Source organism: Coptis chinensis, chromosome 1 (genome assembly GCF_015680905.1).
Source record: "Coptis chinensis isolate HL-2020 chromosome 1, ASM1568090v1, whole genome shotgun sequence".
Classification (NCBI taxonomy): Eukaryota; Viridiplantae; Streptophyta; class Magnoliopsida; order Ranunculales; family Ranunculaceae; genus Coptis; species Coptis chinensis.
In genome coordinates this window covers 23,641,660-23,662,801 of record NC_141456.1, presented here as the reverse complement: position 1 = coordinate 23,662,801, position 21,142 = coordinate 23,641,660, and the positions used below count along the sequence as shown (strand labels likewise).

The 21,142-nt window shown below is 34.0% G+C and overlaps 1 protein-coding gene, 1 long non-coding RNA gene and 1 pseudogene across 2 annotated transcripts; 1 reads left to right on the top strand and 2 right to left on the bottom strand.

The window, feature by feature from the left end:
* The first annotated feature begins 3,485 nt into the window (after positions 1–3,485).
* LOC147523037 (uncharacterized) lies at positions 3,486–8,468 on the top strand (annotated as a pseudogene).
* Positions 8,469–10,959: 2,491 nt separating this feature from the next.
* LOC147523036 (uncharacterized) lies at positions 10,960–11,615 on the bottom strand. Its single transcript, XR_015197105.1, has 3 exons — positions 11,558–11,615; positions 11,155–11,290; positions 10,960–11,064 (listed from the first exon to the last, which is right to left on the bottom strand). It is a non-coding gene; the product is annotated as an uncharacterized LOC147523036 (long non-coding RNA).
* A 6,138-nt stretch (positions 11,616–17,753) lies between these two features.
* Positions 17,754–21,119, bottom strand: LOC147523035 (uncharacterized). The gene is made up of 2 exons (XM_086569304.1): positions 20,535–21,119; positions 17,754–18,263 (listed from the first exon to the last, which is right to left on the bottom strand). Exons 1-2 carry the CDS (start codon positions 21,117–21,119, stop codon positions 17,754–17,756), a joined length of 1,095 nt encoding a protein of 364 aa, XP_086425430.1.
* Positions 21,120–21,142: the final 23 nt, after the last annotated feature.

Below are 21,142 nucleotides of genomic sequence, written 5' to 3'. Positions count from 1 at the left end.
ACAAATTTACCTAGCAGTGTTCGAAGAGAGTGCTTGCTTTCGCTTGAGAAAGGGTTGCCATTAGGGAGTGGTTTGGGTTTGAGTGTGGCGAGTGCTGCCGTTGCAGCTGTAGCAGTGAATGCGATTTTTGGTGGGAGAGTGGCTTGAGGTCAAGTGCGGCGAGTGCTGCTGCTGCAGCTATAGCTGTTAATGAGATTTTTGGTGGGAGAGTGGTTTGGGGTCGCGGGCTTAGTGTCTTTACTACTACCCGTGAAAGTGGAATGAGATATTTGGTTGTAGAGTGGTTTGGGCTCGAAAGTGGTGCGAGTGTTTCTTTCTGCTGCAGTGTAGCTATGAATGAGATTTTTGGTGGGAGGTTAACTGCTTCCTCGATCTTGTTCATCTTTGGGTTGGATTGGAAGCGAAGGTTTCGGGTTATCATGCGGATAATGTTTGCATTTTTAATTCCATTATCTGTAAAACTGTCATGCTACCAATACATACATAAAACTGGCAATTATGTATCTATGATTGCAAAGACTGACTTAGGGGGTCATACATATGGGGGTAGGCTAACACGTGAGGAGCAAAAGGTTTTGTTTCAGATGACCTTAGGTGGATTCAAGCCAAAACAGGTTCTTAATGTCATCAAAAGAAAATTCTGAACGACTCTGTATATGTCCTAAAATAAATATTTCATTAAGTTATGATGAACTATAGATAATTCAAATTGAAAAAACAAAAACATAAATTTGATTGATCTAACACTGTGCTAATCCTCATCCAATATAGAATTCAGCTTGAAAAACACTACGATAATCCTCAACCAAATCTGATGAATTATTTGGGATGCTTAGGTAGTCCATATCCCAATTTGGTCCTCCTATAAGCAATGCTTCATTTATTGACTTCAAATAGGCATTTTCTTTTCTCAAGTTTTCAATATCTTGATGAAGTTGTTTTTCTCTAGTATTTCCTTCATGTAGCTCTTCACGTTTAGTAATGACTTCTTTGTGGTTGACATCTAAAACCTCAAATTTGTATATCTGTTGTAGGAAGCGGATAGCGTTTCCTGTAGCCGCATTTTCTGAGTCCACTTTCTTAGTTTGATACGTCCCCGGAAATGATTGGCTTATAGGATAATTTGGATTTTTGAAGATTTCTCTCATTATCGGCAAATCTATTATGACATCTGCAGCGTATCGGTTGTTTTCAATCTTTGATATGTAAACTGGTTCTCCCTGGATTTTTTCCTTGATTAGAATTTCTCTCAACGCTGTCTTGAGTGAAATTTTGTGTTTGGTTTCATACTCCATGAGCTGCATTTTAAAAATTACATTAGTTTATATTATCCAGAAATATACAGTCTCACCATTGTCAGGGCATATAGTAATTTGGTATTTTTAGAACATGTAAATTTTAGGTTTTGTTTTATTGATGGATCTTTTACTGTTTTGTAGGCTTTGTGGGAGGATACCAAATGTGTGTCAAAGTGGGCTATAATGAATAAGTGCAGGTATATATATACCACTAAACTTGGTTCCAGCATTACATAATTTTGATATAAAAACATGCATTTTCTTATACTCTAGTTACATATATATACTATACCGTACAGTGAATAATTGTCGTGTTGGATTGAGTGACTCAATAGCTTCAACTCAAGACTTGTCTCTCCCACAGTCCAACTGATTTCACAATATTGAGAAGAATTATAAAGAGGAGGGGTAAGAGGGGTTCCAGGAACAGTTAATAGTGAGTGGTTGTTACACTAATACAGGTCTTAAGTTCAATATAGTTCAATATAATTTTGAATTAAAAGAATCATAAAAAACAAACCGTTACAGGCTTACGCTAATATCTCATGTGTTTAAACTTTAATATTATCATCAGTTGAATTATAAAAGAGAAATCAACAAAATTATTAAAAAAGATACTGGAAAAGAAATAGTTTACCTTATCCATTTTTGTTAACTCTTTCTGAAGCCTTGATTGAATATCTTCTATTGCATGCAATGAAAAAAAGAAAAAAAACTCAGTTATATATGTAAAACTAATGTAAATCAGACTAAAAGAAAAAACTTAAAGTTTACCTTTGTTTTTTGTTTTTTGTTAGGAGGATCGTGGGTTTTTTATATATATAGGTTTGTTTTGGTTTTATTATGTCATTAGAAGTTTAGTATTAATAGGATTCTTATTAGATATGTTTGTTTAGGAAGTTAAGTATAAATAGGATTCTTTTGGTAGAAGAAGTTGTTATGTAGGCCTGGGAATTAGACCGTATACTTCCTTGGTAGTCCAGGAGATCTTCCTCAGGCAGTGAAGTTCGGGTACAATCATGAATCCAAACCCAAGATGCTTCTTGAAGTAGGATCATCCCATATCAAAAGCAGGACCCTCACACCTTCCTGCGACTTGGACTTGAGAAAATCCTCTATTGTGACATCTGATCTAGAAGCAACATCTCGAACTAATCAGACTTTGTTGTACACTGTCCAACCAGTAATATAAATCAAGCGCCTTCAGTAAATAAGATGTCATTGCAGTTCCAACCTCAATAGTTGCTCTAAGACATTGCCCTTTATGACCCAACTCAATCCCTACACGCTTTGGTCCCACAGTTAAGCGATCAACAACATCATCTATGTCTGACTGAAGGATATAACCACACCCTCTCCGAACTGCCACCAATGCTGCCTCTTGGAGTAGCTGCGCCAGTTTTGCTCCTGTCTACCCTGATTAACCAAAATGTTAGTTTATGTTTCAAATAGGCACTTCACCACTGAAATGGATATTACTGCATTAACTGTAACCTTCTATGAAGGACAGAGTGCTGAACCAAAGCGTGAGATATATAGCTATCAAACTTAAATTTAACAATGCACCAAATTGAAGGACATAAATACTGTATGCTAAACTACACTGATCAAAGGAGATGTAAATACAACGTACAAATATAAACCTATGGAGAATCTATTCACCTTCATAGCTTGCTAAAGTACATCAATAAGGGGCTATAACCCTCTGTATTGAAAAAATGTAACAGCCTTATGAAGTGGCAAGCTGTAAATAATTGAAAATTTGTATAGTGAATTCACCTACTACTCTGTGTTGTACTTTTGGGTGCACTAAGAGGAATAGTGTTTTGATGCCCCCCCCCCCCCCCTCCACGTATGAACTTTCTAACTTGTATTACCATGGTTATCTAAACCACCTTTCCATTTGCATTTAACAACATTTGCATCTTTACGTATTAAGAGAAACTATATAGGCATATCAAACAAATATCAGGTATAATACTTTGTTCTTTAATGTACTATCCTACTTGGCTACCCTATTGTTTATAAGAGACAGCAGTTGAAAAGGGTCGGTACATTTTTTCTTTTGTAGTATATTATTTTGAATGGTATACTTGGGGTATGGTTGTACGTATCATTATTCTTTCTAGTGAGTTGTGATCATGGAGATATAGAAGCATCAAATGCGGGATGTTGTTTTGGAATATGATGTTACCAGCTGAACTTGTTGAGGTGAACACATCTGTTGAAAATATGAAAAATCCTGGAAAAGTGAAGAAAACACTTGGTATATGGTTTGACGGTAGACAAAAGAATACGTCAGACGGTATCAGTAAATAAGTTTGATTTAATGAAATGAAGAAATACTGTTGGATATCTTAACAGAAGTATCTCATATAAAAAGATGATTTACTTCAGAATTTAGTAAGGGTGACATAATAACATGAATGCTCAAGGATTATTGTAATGGTGTTCTGATCACAACTTGATATCCATTTCAGGTCCAGTTGTCATGGATATTTTAGGATACTCAAAGAAGGGTTTTAAGAAAAAAAACGGTCTGCGTGCACTCTTTGGGAAGATATTTTATCTATCTGAGGTAACTGTGTGAATACATCTGGCTTTTGAAGTTTGTAATTACATTGATAAAACTTATTGGACTCTATCAATTTGGCCATAGACCATAGTAGTTGAAGTTTTAATTATTAGTTGGGTCCTTGGGTAGAGATGTCATTTGATTGTAGTTAAATTCCCCTAACGACTCATTCCGAGTAAATGTGCTCAAGCTGTGTTCAAAGCCACACTCCGCCGTGGATACTGGATCTTGGTTTTCATTCTTAAGTTGCTTGATTTAGTTTATTTTGGACGACATATAACTGAAAAGAATCTTCTGTGTATATCACATATTGAACTGATTCCTTTTGTTGTGGATTGTGGACCAGCTGCCAGAATTCTGTTCAAGGGAGAGCTCCTTAATCATCAAGGAGATATTTGGAGTTACAGAGTATGGTCCTTTGCTGGAACTCTTGTACAATACACACACGCTCTCTGAAGCTGGGGATGTTGATTCAATTCAGAAGATGGTTGGCATTTCAGATTCAGAACAATCTAATGGTGAGTCTTATGTTGCTTCTCAAGAATGATGTGTCCCATGGTTAGAGTTATGGCATGAGTCGAGTCGAGTAGGATTGTATCCCCATCGAGCAATTTTGATGAAGTTGTCGGTTAGTACTTTGGAGATTTTAAGAGAGAAAGAGAGAGAGAGACTCGGTCAGTTATATATTCACCCTTTTCATATGAAGGAACTTGTGTACTTTATACTTCCTTGGTAGTCCAGGAGATTAAAACAAATCACATTGGTATCTTCCTCAGGCAGTCAAGTTCGGGTACAAATTTAATAGACACTTTATGAAAGGTCCGTGTAAGATAATACATTCTTGTGATATACAAAAATATCTAAAGTAATTAATGCTATTACATCATTACTACTTAATATTGGGATCAATTTGGGTTTCTGGTATCGTGTTTAGAATCATTTCTTGTTGGCTGGTCTCAAGTGTTCTGAGATTGAGAGTGATAATGTTCAATCCACTTCTCTTGTCTTGTTTAGAACATTATTTATTATAGGATAATGTTCAATACACTTTACATGCATGTTATTGAAATCTGAGGTTTGTAAGTGTGGTCAGTTCTAGTGATTTGATTTGATGTTGCTTGATCTATTGGATCTTGGTATGGTGTTTGGAATCCAGTGTCAAGTCTTTAGAATAATCTTGGATAAGTATAATGTACCATCCATGTTATTGTACTATTAGATAGTGTGATGATCTAATGGGACTATTTTGAGGTTAAAGTGTGATCTTCTGTATTAAAATGTTTGCATTTTTGTTGGTCACTCTTCAGTGCTTTGAATTGAAAATTGTAATTAATGCTTCTAATTTTAGTATGCCATGCTATCTAGTAATGACATATTTTGGGATTAATTAAAGATTTTAGTATGCCATGCTATCTAGTAATGGTATCTTTTGGGATTAATTAAGATGTTAGTATTTGGATAGAATTTTCTTTTCTCAACATCTGTTTAAGTGCTTTGAGGTCAATATTAGATCTTAAATGTTGTTTTATGGGATTTCTTTTTTATGCATGAAACTTTTGAGATATTCAAAGTCTGTTTTACTTATGGATTTTATGTTATCTGTTTTTTTGCAGCTCGAAGGAGAGACCCACTCTCGGGTATGTTTCTGTAGATTTCTTGTTTCCACTCAATTTTTAGCTGTAGAGGATACCATTTAGTTCCTACTCATGCTTTTAGCCTCATCACCCAGAGCACTTCTAACTCCCTTATAATTTGTTTTTTCAATTAGCTAAAATCAGTTCAGCACCCTTCCCCTCCTTGGGAAAAGGAAATAAGACTTGCATAAGATTTTGAGGTGTCAAAATGCTTGGAATTTTCTCAAGTTCTACTGGATGCTTTTAATTAACTTCAAATTAGGTAATGATTTGCTGTGTTTTTTTTCCTGTATATTTAGTGGCACGCGAATCAAGACCCGCAAACGGAATATAGCAGCTCCTCTGGACCCTACCGCATTTTGCGGATCAAAGGGTCCATATATATCTGGTTCATAAGGTCAGGCACTGATTATTTCTGGAAAACACAAAGTTTATAAATAGAAAAAGTAATTAAGAAAATCAGGTGTAAGAGCTTTCTATATGAGCACTGTAGATATGTCACCTCTATGAGATATCTATAAAAACAGTCAAGTCTCTTTTCTTGTCCTTTTATATAGAAGCTCTTTGTAGTCTTGATTGTGTAATCCTACCTACTTGCTAGGTCAAGTAAGAGGTATATTTACAGAGTAGAAAAGACTCTTAAGTATTTATTTGATCTCATATTAGCACAGGGGACATGTTGTTCTCTTATCTTGCAATTTTATTAAAGGGCTGATGGTTTCTTATTGTTATTGTGGTATTACGATCTAATGGTTTTGAAACTGCAGGTGGTTTTCATAGGAGGTCGAACACAGCCTGCCACAACAAAATCTGATGAGGGGGAGCGACATACCTATTCTGTCATAGATTGTGAGCCAACACGCGAAGCTATTTTGCCTTCGTTCTTTACCTACGTAAGATCTTGCACGAGGAGGCCTTTCCTCATAAAGAATCTCGAAAATGTTATCGCGATGATTCCTGCAGTCATTGGAGCTTTTGAAGAGAATGAAAGAAAGAAGCTTGCTATTTTCACAGCCCTTACATTCTCCCGAAGTTGTCTAGACTTCCCCGAGACAGTTTATGCAACCACCGCTCAAGGATAATCTTGGGGAAAGGAGCTAGTGCTTACATTCATAACAGACTTCTTCAAGGAGTACCGATTGATAACAAGATGTTGATGATTTGATTACACTCACGAGCGGGGTAAGATGGAGGACAATCTCCTTGATTTTTTCCTTCCACAAAGCTCTCTCTCGAAGGTTTCTCGAGCATTTCACGTGAGTGTTCCTTTCAAGATTAAAGCATATCTTTGTTTTAAGTAGTGCATTTCGTATACCATTTGTATGCCTAAAATGATGAAATTAGGGAATAGCCAATGAGATGAAAATTAATAAGTTTATGGAGTAATTTATTCATGTGATGTTGTAGTGGTATTGGATTTACCGAGTTTTAATTGTGCTTTATGTTGCGTTATGTCTATTTCTATTCAAAGAAGGAAGGCCCGACCGGGTTGGTCGAATACAATGAGAAAAAAATATTTGAGATCAAACTCAAGGAAATGAAATCTGCATTGACCACCCGGATAGCGAGGAGACCGACATATCTGAAGTCATTGACACCGTGAAGCAACGTGTTAAGGATGCTAAGCTGCCCGACGTTGAGGTCGTCACGCATTCTATGGGATGTAATTATGGATGTTGTTCAGTGGTCAGGGAAAAATCAGCAGCAAAATGCCAATGCTGCATTGCGCCAGGTTTGTGCTTTACCATTTCATTAGTTTTTAGTTGCACCATTTTTATTGATTTCTAAAAAAATTTAGTTGGTGTTTTACATATTTTTCTTGTTGTTCTTTTGCGGATTGCTGCATATAAAGTTAATATAGAAATTAGCCATTTGGTGTTATCCTTGGCCACTCTGTAGTCTGGGCATAACACAACAATAGCTTCAATGGGACAAAACCTCATTTCCCTTCACAAATGTAGCTGAAATGTAAATAAATTTTGTTGTCTGGACGTCTGGTGTCACAATAACAACGTCACGTGTTGGAGCGTGGTCATGCCTTTTGCATTTATATCTGTAAAACTTCAATACAGTTTTACTATGGTCAGGCATGGTAGTATACTACACTTGGATGGAAACTATAAGTAAAGATTACTTTCAATTGGGGCTATAGTATCTTCTTTGGAGATGTTGGAGAGGTTTTATTTTTGTTTCCCGATTTTTGGGTTTGGTAGGTTCAGGAAATAACAAAATACTAATGTGTTGTTAAAATTATTTTTAAGTGTTTCATATATGTTTATGACTTGGGAGTAATAAATTTGTAAATAATATTAATATATTTGATTATATGTACTATTTATTTCCCTCTATTTTTCCTATGTACTTGGTAAAGCACTCATCAGACCACACATCCTGCAATTATTTTTTCATTTTGCCCCTGCTATGTTTCACTGGAAAAAAAATAAAAGAAAAGAAAAAATCTTGAGGTTTGTAACCGATTCAAGTATGTCCTTGAATACGATGATATTATGTCCCTCCTACCTGAAACACTTTAAACTTTTAAAGGTCATGGATGTAGGCAGAGGTCTTACTTGTTGTTTCTGCAACATGACCATAAAGACCAGATACTATGTTGAGTGATTTGAGTAAGCACTCAAACACTTCAAACTTATAAAGCTCATGGTTTGATGGATGTATGCAGTGGCTCTACTACTCGTCTCTGCAATATGACCATAATACCAGATACTACATTGAGTCAGCATTTAGACAAAGGAGAATTTTTGGATCCCTAGTTTACTCAACTATATTTGGGTCCGTTATTTCAAAGTGTTTTGCTTATAAACTTGTATTTGGTTTCCATAATAAATGTTTGCAATTTCTTATATTTGCTTCTCTATCTGTTGCAGTGACCTTGCTATGAACCAGCTAACTGGTGAAATTCCAAGGCTAATATATTGGAATGAAGTGTTACAATACCTGTAAGCATTTTTGCCACTCAAATTTGCCTTACTCAGAATGGGCATTATGCGTAATCTGACTTCTTAAGTTGGGGATTAGACTTATGCCGGTTTCCTAGGTTGTCATGTTGTATCAGCACAAATATTAGATTACAGGTATGATTGAACATCTGAATTTAGATTTAGCTATTGTGATGCGAAGCAATTAGTGCAAAAAGAGCATTTGTAGCAATGGTGCCAAATATATCTAAACAACATACTGAAAAGTGAAAACTACAGCTTATCTTCACAAAGATCCAAAATGTGTGTGTTCTCATATGCGATGGCAGAATGTTGGAATAACTGATAGATGTTTGGCCCTGGGTATTGTAAGTCCAAACTCTTCATCCATGCTCAGTTCAGTACATGTGCCACAACCAATTTCACTACTTTCAGACCCATGTGCATTCCAGTGCACCCTCTTCTTCCTTGACCAAAAGGCAGAAATTGGAAGTCATGTCCCTTGTACTCTATATCACTACCGATAAACCTTTCTGGGATGAACTTCTCTGCATCGTCCCACATGCTTGGATCATGTCCTATTGCCCATGTGTTTATAATGATTTGAGACTTTTGAGGTATGTGTAATTGTTAACTGTACAGTCCTCAATGCTGTCATGAGGTATCAGTAAAGGTGCCAGTGGCTGTTACAAAATTGAAAGAGAAAGCTGTCTTTCCATGGTGCAGTTTTGGGAAGAATATCTTCTTCTACACCATCACCATCTACTTGTTCATCTACACCTACCACTACCAATAACACCACTATTACTACTGCAACGACTTCTGTAAAAAATTTGAGGTGTCTAAGATGTTATTCAACCAACACCAAGTTTTGCTACTACAACAACTACAATCTCACTCAGCCATGCCACTTTTGTAAGACATGTAGGAGATACTGGACTAAAGGCGGTGCGCTCCATAATGTTCCAATTGGTGGATGAGGGCCACATGATTGGATCCCACCATAATTGTTTTATATGTGTGTGTGTGTGGTGTTGTGTTTGTATCTAATAATGTGGACATTGTGCAGGTACCTGTTAATGTTATAAAAAGCAATCAAGGAAAATGTTGTAGTGGCTGTCACTAATTTGTATGATGGCTTCTTTTTTCGTCGCCATGAATGCAAGTTAGGATCCAAGCAGAAGAAAATGGAGAAATTCTAAAAAGGAAATATAGAATAGCTTAGAAAGCCAGAGGATGCAACATAGGCAATGTACTGATGGATAAGGTAATTCTAACTAACCCCTTTTCTTTCTTTTTCCACTGTTAGAGTATTGTCATCATGGTGGTGGTGGTCAAGGAGACGCTTCTAGTCTGAATTCTGTTGTTCTTTATCATTCCATTATCCGATTTGATTTATCCTTTTTTTATTGTTTTTTCATTTATTCCAACTATTAAATATCTGAAATCGTAATAGTATTTACATAAATAAGTTTGAAATTGTAATACCATTCACATACTGAAGAAAAACCAAATTAACTCGTAAAGGACATGTAAAAACAGAATTATTAAGAAAATTCAAATGTCAACTTATTTTCTCCATTGTTCATTGAAGAAAGTCATACATACGAAAACAATCTAATATCTTCCAACTGAATTGTTGGCCGTTATTCAATAACATATTGGCTACTTAATCATCTTTGATCAAACTAAATTGTCGGCATCTATTCCAAATCATTGTTCTGCATATTGAATGAAAAGTTTTTCAAAGTAAGTTATTTTGTAATTTAAAAGTTACATCAAATTGTTTAAATAATATTTTGAACACAATACCTTTGATTCTGGAGTTTTCCGATTTTTTTTGGTTGGAGAGACCTCATCTATAGGATTCTTGTTTTTATTTTTCTTTTTATTTGCTCCATTTTCCTGTATTTTTGGCATGTACAAATTTAAATATGACAATATTTGACCAATGGTTGTAAGGGAAGTTAGTTTAAAAGATAAATACCTGCTCGATAATTTGAATGTCTGTTGTGTCAGTTTCTTCTATGTTTTCCTTATCCATTTTTTCTTCCAAGATATTGTTTACACTGAATGTTGGATAGATTTCATGCATACTGTACTCATTTATCACAACTTTGAAGATGTATGTCTTTCCAGTATTTTTCTCTAATTCTTCTTTAATTTCATCCCAACTATTGCCCTGGATTGTAGAAATAAAAATGCATTAATATAAATTTCTAAAAAAAATTTAGTTGGTATCAATAAAAAATTGTATATATACTCGCCTTTAAACTCATCTTTTTAATTTTGTCAAATGGTTGCTGCACTATGTCTTCTGCTTTATTTCCAAAAACAACAAATGTTGTTTCATTTGTTTCATCTTGCACACAAAGTTTAAGATAGTACATGTGTATAAAGAGAACATAACTGATCAGATTAGTAACATATAAACATAATTTGATTTTAAAATTTCAATTTATTTACCTCTCAGATGGTTTATTGTAAGTAGTTTTACAATCCTTGTAGTATGGATCATCCTCGTTTTCCACATGTTTGACAGTACAGAATTGGCAAGATTTGTAATTCCAACGATTTCCAAAAAGCTTTATAAATTTTGCTTTGCAAGTAAATGACTTATGCTACAAATAAAATGATTTATGTATCAGTATAAAAAACATAAAATACTATTTTTTTTTAAATCTCTTCCAGAATCTTTATTTCAGACTAACCTGGTTGCATCTATCTCTGCCTAATTGAATTAGGTCAGATATGGTTACCCTGTCTTTACTAAGTAGTTCAGAAATTGTAGTAGGTTCACCCTCTTTGTCTACCTCAAACTGTACTTTAAAGTTACCGGTATCAAAGCTGCATCAAAACAGTTAGTTTGCATAAATATTACTAAAAGAAGTAAAAAAAAAAAACAGCTTATTCACTATTCGAGCTATTGGTATATGAATATACAGGCCATTTTAAAAGCATTTAGCTTCATAAGCAATAACTCATAACTTTAGCTTCTAAACCTTAATTTCTCTTTTCAAACTCAAACTATATATGCATGATGATGAGAAAAAATTAGTACGGTAATATAGTATGCATTCACAAATCTTAAGCCAGCTTTTTATAGTATTTTACCGCTTTTTCATCTCATTTGATTGAGGTATATCCAAATTCAAGTATATTTGAGTTGCAGATGTGACTGTTGCTTTAAAAAGCCCTGTGAACACATATATAAAGAAATAATAAGATTAGATAATAGTTAGTAATAAATCATTTAAATAGATCAAATTGGATATAAAAATATTTGCATACTTCTAATTCTTTTCATATATAGTGATGATAAAATAACAATGACAATTCCATCCGAATTCTTTAGGTTTACAAATCTTTTGGAGTCTTCACCCCATAAAGCAATCTTGATTTCATAGTTCCTGTAAAAATAATTAGTAATTAGAATTCATAGTCACTGTAAAAAAAATAAAGTAATTATGTTTAAAAATTATTTTTTAAATTAAAAAACATTGTGTGTTACCTTTCATTCATTAGTGTGAGTTCCCTAAAACTATACGGGCTTTGTGCTGAAACTTTTGTCAAAAGTCTGATAAAATCTGGTTTTTTCAAATTAATATTAGTACAGAATTTTTTTTTTTTGGAAAATAACATTATTCAATCAGTAACATACCAACTGTGTTGAATGCATTAACGTAGTCTTCTTTTTTTTGCATGAATTCTTCAAAATCAACAAATTAAAACTTGTATTGTCTGAATTTTTTTCCTTTGAAACAGTTACAACTGTATCCTTTTTAAAGGAAATGGTGAAATTGACCCTCACCGGCTCATATTGAAATTTTGCTACCTTAACCTCAAAATTTTCAAAACAATAAATTTCTCCTTGTTTGATTATTTTTTCAAAGGAGTTTTGGATTTCCTTGTCAATTTTAGCGTGAATTTGATTTTCCTGTAATGACACGGTTTTAATACAAATATGTTAGATAATACAGGGGGAAAAAAACATGCTATTGATGGAATATTTATGGATAAAATTTAAGAGAGATAGTAAACTGTTTATGTTCAAGAATGACAATAAATTGCAAACAATAATATATTGAAAACATATCATGACTTGACTCTAATAGTAAAATTAGATCAAATAACTTTTACCTTTTCATCAATCAATATCATCTCAATTCCAAAAACTTTTTCTTTATACCTTGCTATCCACATTCTGCTTACTCGTGTTATTATTTTGCAAGATGGTGAGTAAAGGTTAAGCTCGTCCAAAGTCTTGCACTTCCTCGCCATATCGTCTAATCTCTATAGCATAAAAAGTGCTTCTACATTAGTCCTTTCATCCATGTGTTTTTTCAAACATAGCTCGGGTTATTGAGAAGTATACATATATATATATATATATATATATATATATATATATATATATATATATATATATATATATATATATATATCATTATTTAGTCAATGTTATACCAATAAATAATCACAGATCTGATTAGATAATATACTCATATTCGTATATACCCCGGCCAAATAACAAAGTGGTGAAACCCAAAATTGAGCATCCTAAACAAATATAACATAGCCGAAACAAATATGAAAAGTATAACAAAAAATATATTATCAGCTACATATCGTGAACACGGCCAATTTAACTCAAAGTACTTTAAAGTGCCAAGTTACCAGCCAAGAAAAAATTAACATAGCCAATGCTCCCACATAGATAGAACGGTAAACTATTATTCGTACCAAATGGTGGCTAATCATGCAAAAATTCAGAAACTACATAACTGATCTGCACACAAAATTCTTTCACAGGTGGAGTGATTAACTGTAATGGATGCTTGCATTACCCTTGAAGAATATACTAACATGTACATCCATTACCCTTGCATACTGGAGTGATTAACTTAGAAATAATTAGAACTATTGTGCAAGCATCTTTACATGTACATCGACAAACAATCATATATGCAGACTTGAGACGATCATGTCGAAAGAGTAAACTTGCTTGTACAACGTTGACCGTTGTACATGCATAATCAATATTGGCTCTTGAGACACATTTGTGTAACAAATCAAACGTTTCAAAGTGGACAAAATGAACCTAATATTCAAAGCTAACAATCTGATAAACCATAAAGGCATGAACCTATTGTTAATCAACACTATTTGACAATATATGGTGTCTTTGAAATAAATAAATAAACAAAAAAAGCCCTCCATATTTGAAACCAAATCCAAGTACAATGATGACTTCTCCATATTTGAAACCAAATCCAAGTAAAACATTCAATGGTGTATTATTATGGTAAGCAATGCTACAAAATTTTGATACATCATTCAATTTGAATGAAACAAATATAAAAGGGGGAAAAAAATGAGCAATCAAAGTCTAGAAACAAAATCAATAAATATATCAAATCAAAGAAAATCCAAAATGGATTATTAAACATTTTGAGGTATGGGTTACTGGGGTTAGAACTTAGAAGCTAAAAGACCTTGTGTATGTGCCTTATATTGCTTCCCATTAATAGTTTTCTAATCTTATGTTGAACGGAAGCATGAGTTTCATATATAATATAAAGCTAATTCAGTGTTGTGATTGTAACTGTAGTCAATAGAACCGTGTAATATATATTCATACAATTAATTGCATGAAAATAAATTCTTGACTACTAAATCATAAATCAGTTACAGGATCAAAAGAACCCATTATCATACCATTTGCAATATTCTGCTAACGTGCTCGCCTCTTCCGCAACTCGATACCTAAACAAAATAAAGGAACCAAAATCAATAATTATGAAAATAATTCATGATGACTTTGCATTTTCACTAGTATCAATCCACCGTCATCCACTTTTACTGATTCTAGAATGTAACTAATTGCTTAGACAATCAAATTTTGGAAAAATATAAACAATCATTATAAGATATACGAACTTAGTGTTGCTAAATAAACTTGTAAGTACTGCTACTATTTGAAATTCAAGCATTCAATCGAGCAGGATTTACATCAAATATGACTGATAAGACGCAAGAATAATTAGGGTCATGGCAAACACAAAAAAGGCAAAACAATATTTGTAGGGTACTTTTGAATAGTTCAGAATTTACCTTTGAATTTGTAGGGTAGGCTCCTTTTTTTTTAGTGTTTTATGTTATATAATCGTGATGGATTTATATAGGTTTAGTATTAAGTTGATTTATTGAACCGATTAAGTAGAAAAACAGATAAACATTAATAGTAATAGAGTTCTAAAAAACAACATTAACAGTAATAGAGTCCTATTAAAGTTGAAAGATTTAGTTAGAGATTTTGTTGAACAGATAAACATTAATAGTAATAGAGTCCTAAAAAAAAACATTAACAATAATAGAGTCTGACTATAAGATTTAGTTAGAGATTCTGTTGGTTATAATTTTGTGTCCGAGTCTGATAAAGTTGGACATTCAGGTGTGATTTATGCCGTATTCATACTTGCTGCCAGTTATAAGTAGTAATAGAGTCGTATTAAAATTGTAAGATTTAGTTAGAGATTCTGTTGAACAGATAAACATTAATAGTAATAGTCCTAAAAAAAACATTAACAATAATAGAGTCTTACTGTAAGATTTAGTTAGAGATTCTGTTGGTTATAATTTTGTGTCCGAGTCTGATAAAGTAGGACATTCAGGTGTGATTTGTGTCGTATTCATACTTGCTGCCAGTTGTAAGCAGTAATAGAGTCCTATTAAAATTGTAAGATTTAGTTAGAGATTCTGTTGAACAGATAAACATTAATAGTAATAGAGTCCTAAAAAAAACATTAACAATAATATAGTCTTACTGTAAGATTTAGTTAGAGATTATGTTGGTTATAATTTTGTGTCCGAGTCTGATAAAGTTGGACATTCAGGTGTGATTTGTGTCGTATTCATACTTGCTGCCAGTTGTAAGCTTTGAGCCAATAGCATAACAACCTCTCTTGCTTCCTCTCAGCCTCTAGCTTTTTCTTCCTAAAGGTCTTTCTCCATGTACTAATTAAACCTTGTTGGTTCAAAGAAAAACTAACCGCGCTTTTTGCTCTTTACTGGGACTATCATAAATATGGCCTTGGTGCTATCATGCTCTGTGATGTCCTTTAAACGAAGTTTCTTCCTTTTGCTCTGTCGGTAAATTACATTTTCTACTCTTGGATGAATCACATGTCGTCAATAATTTGATACTGAACATTTCAACAGCAGAATTCGGATGTCAAGTCCTAAAATGTTGGCATCTCTTTCTATTTTAAGCTGTCTTGTTTCTATTCGGATGTCAAGTCCTAAAATGTTAGCATCTCTTTCTATTTTAAGTTGTCTTGTTTCTACAGGTTAGCAATCAACCAAGCTTCCAAACCCTGATTTTTCTCCACCACCTCCAAGTCTTCCAACTGCAATATCTAATGTGGAATCACCTAAGACCTGGTCATTAAGCAACTAAGACAATCCTTTTGTGTTTCTTGTTTAGGTTAAGAAACATTGATAATTAAATATATCATTGTCTCCAACAGACCAAAAAAACCACTGGGAAAACAAAAAAATGGAAATACAAAGAATATAAACACCAAAATAGTTAACTTCATAATAATGGTAGATTCAAAATTCATATAGAAACCAAGTAAAAAGGCTACACCAGTTAAAGCAACATAGAAGTTGTAATGAACTTTCTTGGAGTAAATCAACTACCTAATATCCCCTATAAGGTTCTCCTGCATTAAAGAAGACCAAAAGCATAGTAAGGATAAGTTATTAAAAAGTTAAAAAACACCATAAAGTATTTTTTGTTTGAAATACAGTACCTTCCTCAGATTGCTTGAAAAACTTCTTTATACACAATGTTTTGTGTATATCCTTTTGGTTCATCACCTTCCTTTTTTATTAGAAATTTTAGCCCCTGTCTAGATGTTGTTCTCGAAACAGCAACATATAACTGCCCATGTGTGAAAATTGGACGTGGTAAATAAACACCAACATGGTTGAAAGTTTGTCCTTGACTCTTGTTTACTGTCATTGCATAACACACTTTGATGGGGAATTGTTTCCTCTTGAAGACAAACGGCCACTTTGTGTCAGTTGGAGATAGGACAATTCTTGGAATATAGACAGGTTCACCTATGTTTGTACCTGTAATTATGAATTTGCTTATATGATTGTAAAGTTCCAAATATTTACTGGATCACGTATTTTCTTACCCGTTATAATTTTTGCTTCAATAACTTTGGATCCCATCCTTGTCACAATCAACCTAGTTCCATTGCAAAGCCCCGCACACTGATTCAAATTCCGCATTAACATTATAGGAACACCAACTTTCAGCTCAATGTTATGGTTTGGTAATCCAGAAAACTGGAGAGTATTCAAAAATTTTGTAGGAAAGAGAACGTCCTATTCAGCAGACTTTCCTGTAAAACAACGAAGTAATAAGATAATAAAAGTTAAAAACAGTTATTTATATAACTACTTTTTTTAACATGCTAACCTTCTATAGGACAAAGTGTGTCTGCACTCAAGTAATTCTGTAAATCTCCTGGAAGTGATGAAATAATGTATGAGTTGATTTCATCAACTGTTTCATTCTTGGGGGCCAAGATGCTTCTTTCCTTGAGGTACTTTACATAACCGTGATTGTTTGCAAAATCTGGATAAATATTTGAAACAATATCTTTAATTGAGTCTTCTGATTCAGGAATAAGAAGATCATCTGGAATCTGTATCCATGTTGGCTCGATATCGTTCTCCATAGAAATTGCTGGCAACTTTCCGTCTCCTAGATCTAGAACCCATTTGCTGAAATCTTCTATAGAGCTAGTTGTTTCTGGATCAACATTGTCACTTTTTAATCTCATGTTTTGAGTCAGATGAAAAACTTTACATTCTCCCCAGATTTTAGATCTGTCAAATGGAATTAAACATGGCAAAATTAAAAATTGTTCAAGGTTACTAAATGAATTATTTGATAAAATTAAGATTGTTTGATATATTCAAAATGGTACCTGTTTATTGAAGCGTCAACAATGTCACCTCTTTTACCCCTTGGAATAACTAGCAAAATCTATCTGAAGTCTCCACCCATTAAAAATGTTTTGCCGCCAAAATATTTGTTATTTTCATCCATTATGTCTTTTAAAGTTTTGTCGACAGCTTCGAATCGGTGCCTATGAGTCATTGGAGCTTCATCCCATAAAATAAGATCTGCTTTTTGTATTAGCTTCGCCAGTTCTTCATGTTTTGAGATTTTGCATGTCGACTCTTCATTGGTAGGAATTTCAATATTGAACCTAGAATGTGCTGTTCACCCACCTGATAGGAGTAGTGATGCTATTCCAGAAGAGGCAACTGCAAGAACAATTTTACCTTCAGATCTTAGCTTTGAGATGATAATTTTGTACAGATACGTTTTTCCGGTTCCTCCACTTCCGTAAACAAAAAATACACTTCCATTCTGTGAATATACTGCTTGGGTGACTAACTGGAATACTTCATGCTGCTCAGTATTAAGGACTTCATGCATTCTAACGTATTCATCACGTAGTGAACGACAATCATAGTCAAGTTCTCCTGCGATCAGTCTATTACCAGTTGGCATCTGGTCTTTCATATTTGGAAATGGGAAGTCATTGACCTTTGCCAAAGTTTTACCTCTTTTGAGCATGATTTTTTCAATCTCGCATAGAGTGTAGTTCTTTATTTTCTCCTCTGATAAAATCAATGTCTGATTTCCATTGATTCTTCTATACTGAAATAACATGTCATCTCCTAGTGCCTGGTGATGTTTTTCCCATAGTTTTTCAGGAAATGATATCTCGCACATCAACATTTATCACAAAATTTCTCTCAAGAATGCTTTAGGACATAACCATCCGCTAGCTTCTTTTAGTGCATCATCCCACTCTTTGTCATCATCGAAAGCAAACCTAGTGCCTCGGTAAAATTTAATTGAACAATTAAATATGTATAGTTTAAAATTAAAATTCAGCATATATTAACTTCAGGAGTTTTTCAAAATAGACAATAGGAAAAAACAAATCTAAGTGTGTATGTGTTTCCTAAGTTTATTTGTAAAAGTTTTAGGAGAGTCCCTTTTCTTTATTGTCGGATTAAGTATGCTCCTCCAAAAGTGCTTCCACCGTCTCAACCAACCTATCCACAATCTTGAGACGAAATCTTGGCACGAAAGTCTCTTAGCAAATGTTTTGTAATCGTTACCCTACTCCCTCCAATAACTGCTGCCAGTTTAATTTAAACTTCATGTTTTAACAGTAATCTATATATATTTAAAATTTTCCTTCTAGTTATCTAGCGTCTAAAGCAGCTTAAGCTTGGAAATGTGACTTGTAGGGACAGGGAAGACATCATGTGCTTGGGTTATCGCTAATCAAGCAGTAAGTAATCAAACACTATTTCCTTAGGGAAGACATCATGTGCTCGGGTTATTGCTAATCAAGCAATAAGTAATGAAAAACTATTTCCTTTTTTTCCCCATTAATACACACATTTGTCAGTTTCCGCCTATAAATAGACTTACATTTGTGACCCGTTCTACTTGAATTTTTTTTGCTTGCAAGAAATCTTGTTTTCTATTACTAAATTCAGCTAAACATGATTTACCATGTTTTGTTGTCATATCTATTCCTTTTACTTTATTTTACTTTGTTGTCATGACTCCACCGCTAAAAGAAATGTGTTGTCGCCAAAGGAAGCAAATGGATACTTAGTGATGAGTGATGACCTAATGAGCGGATGGATGCCTTTTCTCGGTTCAACCTTAACCTGCCTCGAGGTTTGGGTTAAAGGTAGGGTAAGTTCTAGAAACCCACAGACATCACCCCCACCAATGCAAACACACATAATCCAAAAAAGCTTGCTAAATCTTCTTACAAAAGACGGGACCGGGGTAGGCCTTCATCTTGTCAGCAGGGCCAATCAACAGCTCCAAACCGGGGTATGGATGAACACTACTAACTTACTTCCACATATGCGTCAGGCCATACTTGCTTTGGTTTCTTCTACATATATCATGTTCATTGTGAGTGCATGAATCCCAAGATGCACGCTGGCGGTCATTGATTTAGAATCCTGCTACTTCTTATACATGCAATTATTTCTGCATTATATATGAATGTTGTTCTCTCTATATTGAAATAAGAACTTTATGTATGTAATGTGCAAAACATTCTCTCTAGTACTTTTGAATAGCCTGTAAGACCATGGTTTACATGAGACAGGAATGGAGGCAACCTAGAGAGTACCGACTGAAATGGCTTTCACCTCCACTTTTCCTTACTTTAGGAGGTATTTGACTACATCCAAGTTGCAACCTTCATATGTTCCAGTAAGTCTTTTATTTTTTCTTTTTTACATTCTTTTTATATATTTCTCATTGTGAAGACAGAAGACTCTAATTAATTCAGGCCTAGATACTAAGTTTATGTAAATAGTTGACACCATAAAAAGCTTGTATACATCTTCTATGCCTGTAATCTATATTTTCGTAATTATATGTGGTGACTCTTCAAAATGTCAACGTAGACTTCAATAGAACTCCTTCCATTAGGAGATTCATTTGATAATGTGCAGTGGCTTAGACTCCTCAATTAATACCCAGCTATGGGGTTCATCTCTGGTAATGTGGCTTTCAAGTCGAACCACCTAAAGCTGATGCAATTGTGTTGTCTCCCTTTTGAGTATTTAGAAGATGTAAAAGCTTATATTAGTACAATGAGTCTGCCAAGGGTGTGTGTGGTAAACAGTTAAATTATATTTTGGTAAACAGTAATTCAACAATATAGCATGGTAAAAATGACATTTAAATTATATTCATCTAGAAATAACTATGTGTTGACATGATTATGTTGTTTAACTTCCCAAGATCCAACAATTATAATGATATACGAAAACAAAATTTCATAAGTTACCTCACACGCTGCTTTGAAAGTAGGATAAATAGTTCCATTGATTGTTCTGATTTCTTCGAAACTTCTAGGACCTTTGACAATATTAAGCAACATCCGTAAGTAAAATCTCTCCCCTGATGTAGGGTGAGCATAGTAAACACGACCGATCTTTCTTTTACCTTTTCCCCGTCTAGGAGTCCACACTCTGTCATTGACTTGCCAAACCCATTTAGTGGGAATTCCATATAAGTAAGTTCTCTAGTAGATGGATACATGGCATTGGCTTTAAACCATTCTGTAAATTTTGTTTTTGAAGCTTTCTCGCGTTTGATGACTTCTTTTGGTAAATCATTGTCACCGTAGTAGACAATTTGTTCTCCTTCAAGATGAAATGGCAACCTCTCTACGCTTAGGTCTCTGTATTGAATTTCAAAGTTCAATAATCTCCAACATGCTTCAGAAGCAGAAAGATAACGACAATCAAGAAAACGTCCAACTTCGTCCACATCTCGAATGATTTGCTTCCCCGTGTCTACATCTGTTGCGATATTCTCAACAATAAAAGCAGTGGCTCTATATTTGCCCTTGTTAATATATTTGAAAAGATACTTTATCGACCTTGTCTTATTACAATGCTCAACATTTATGTGTGCTTGAAATTTAACACACAAATCGACATTATGTGGTATTACCCACCTATTGTCCAGTTCCTCAGTCTTATCAAACACTTTAACCGTGACTTTACGACCGTTGTTTCTTCTCATATAAACGGTGAAGTCATTGTGAT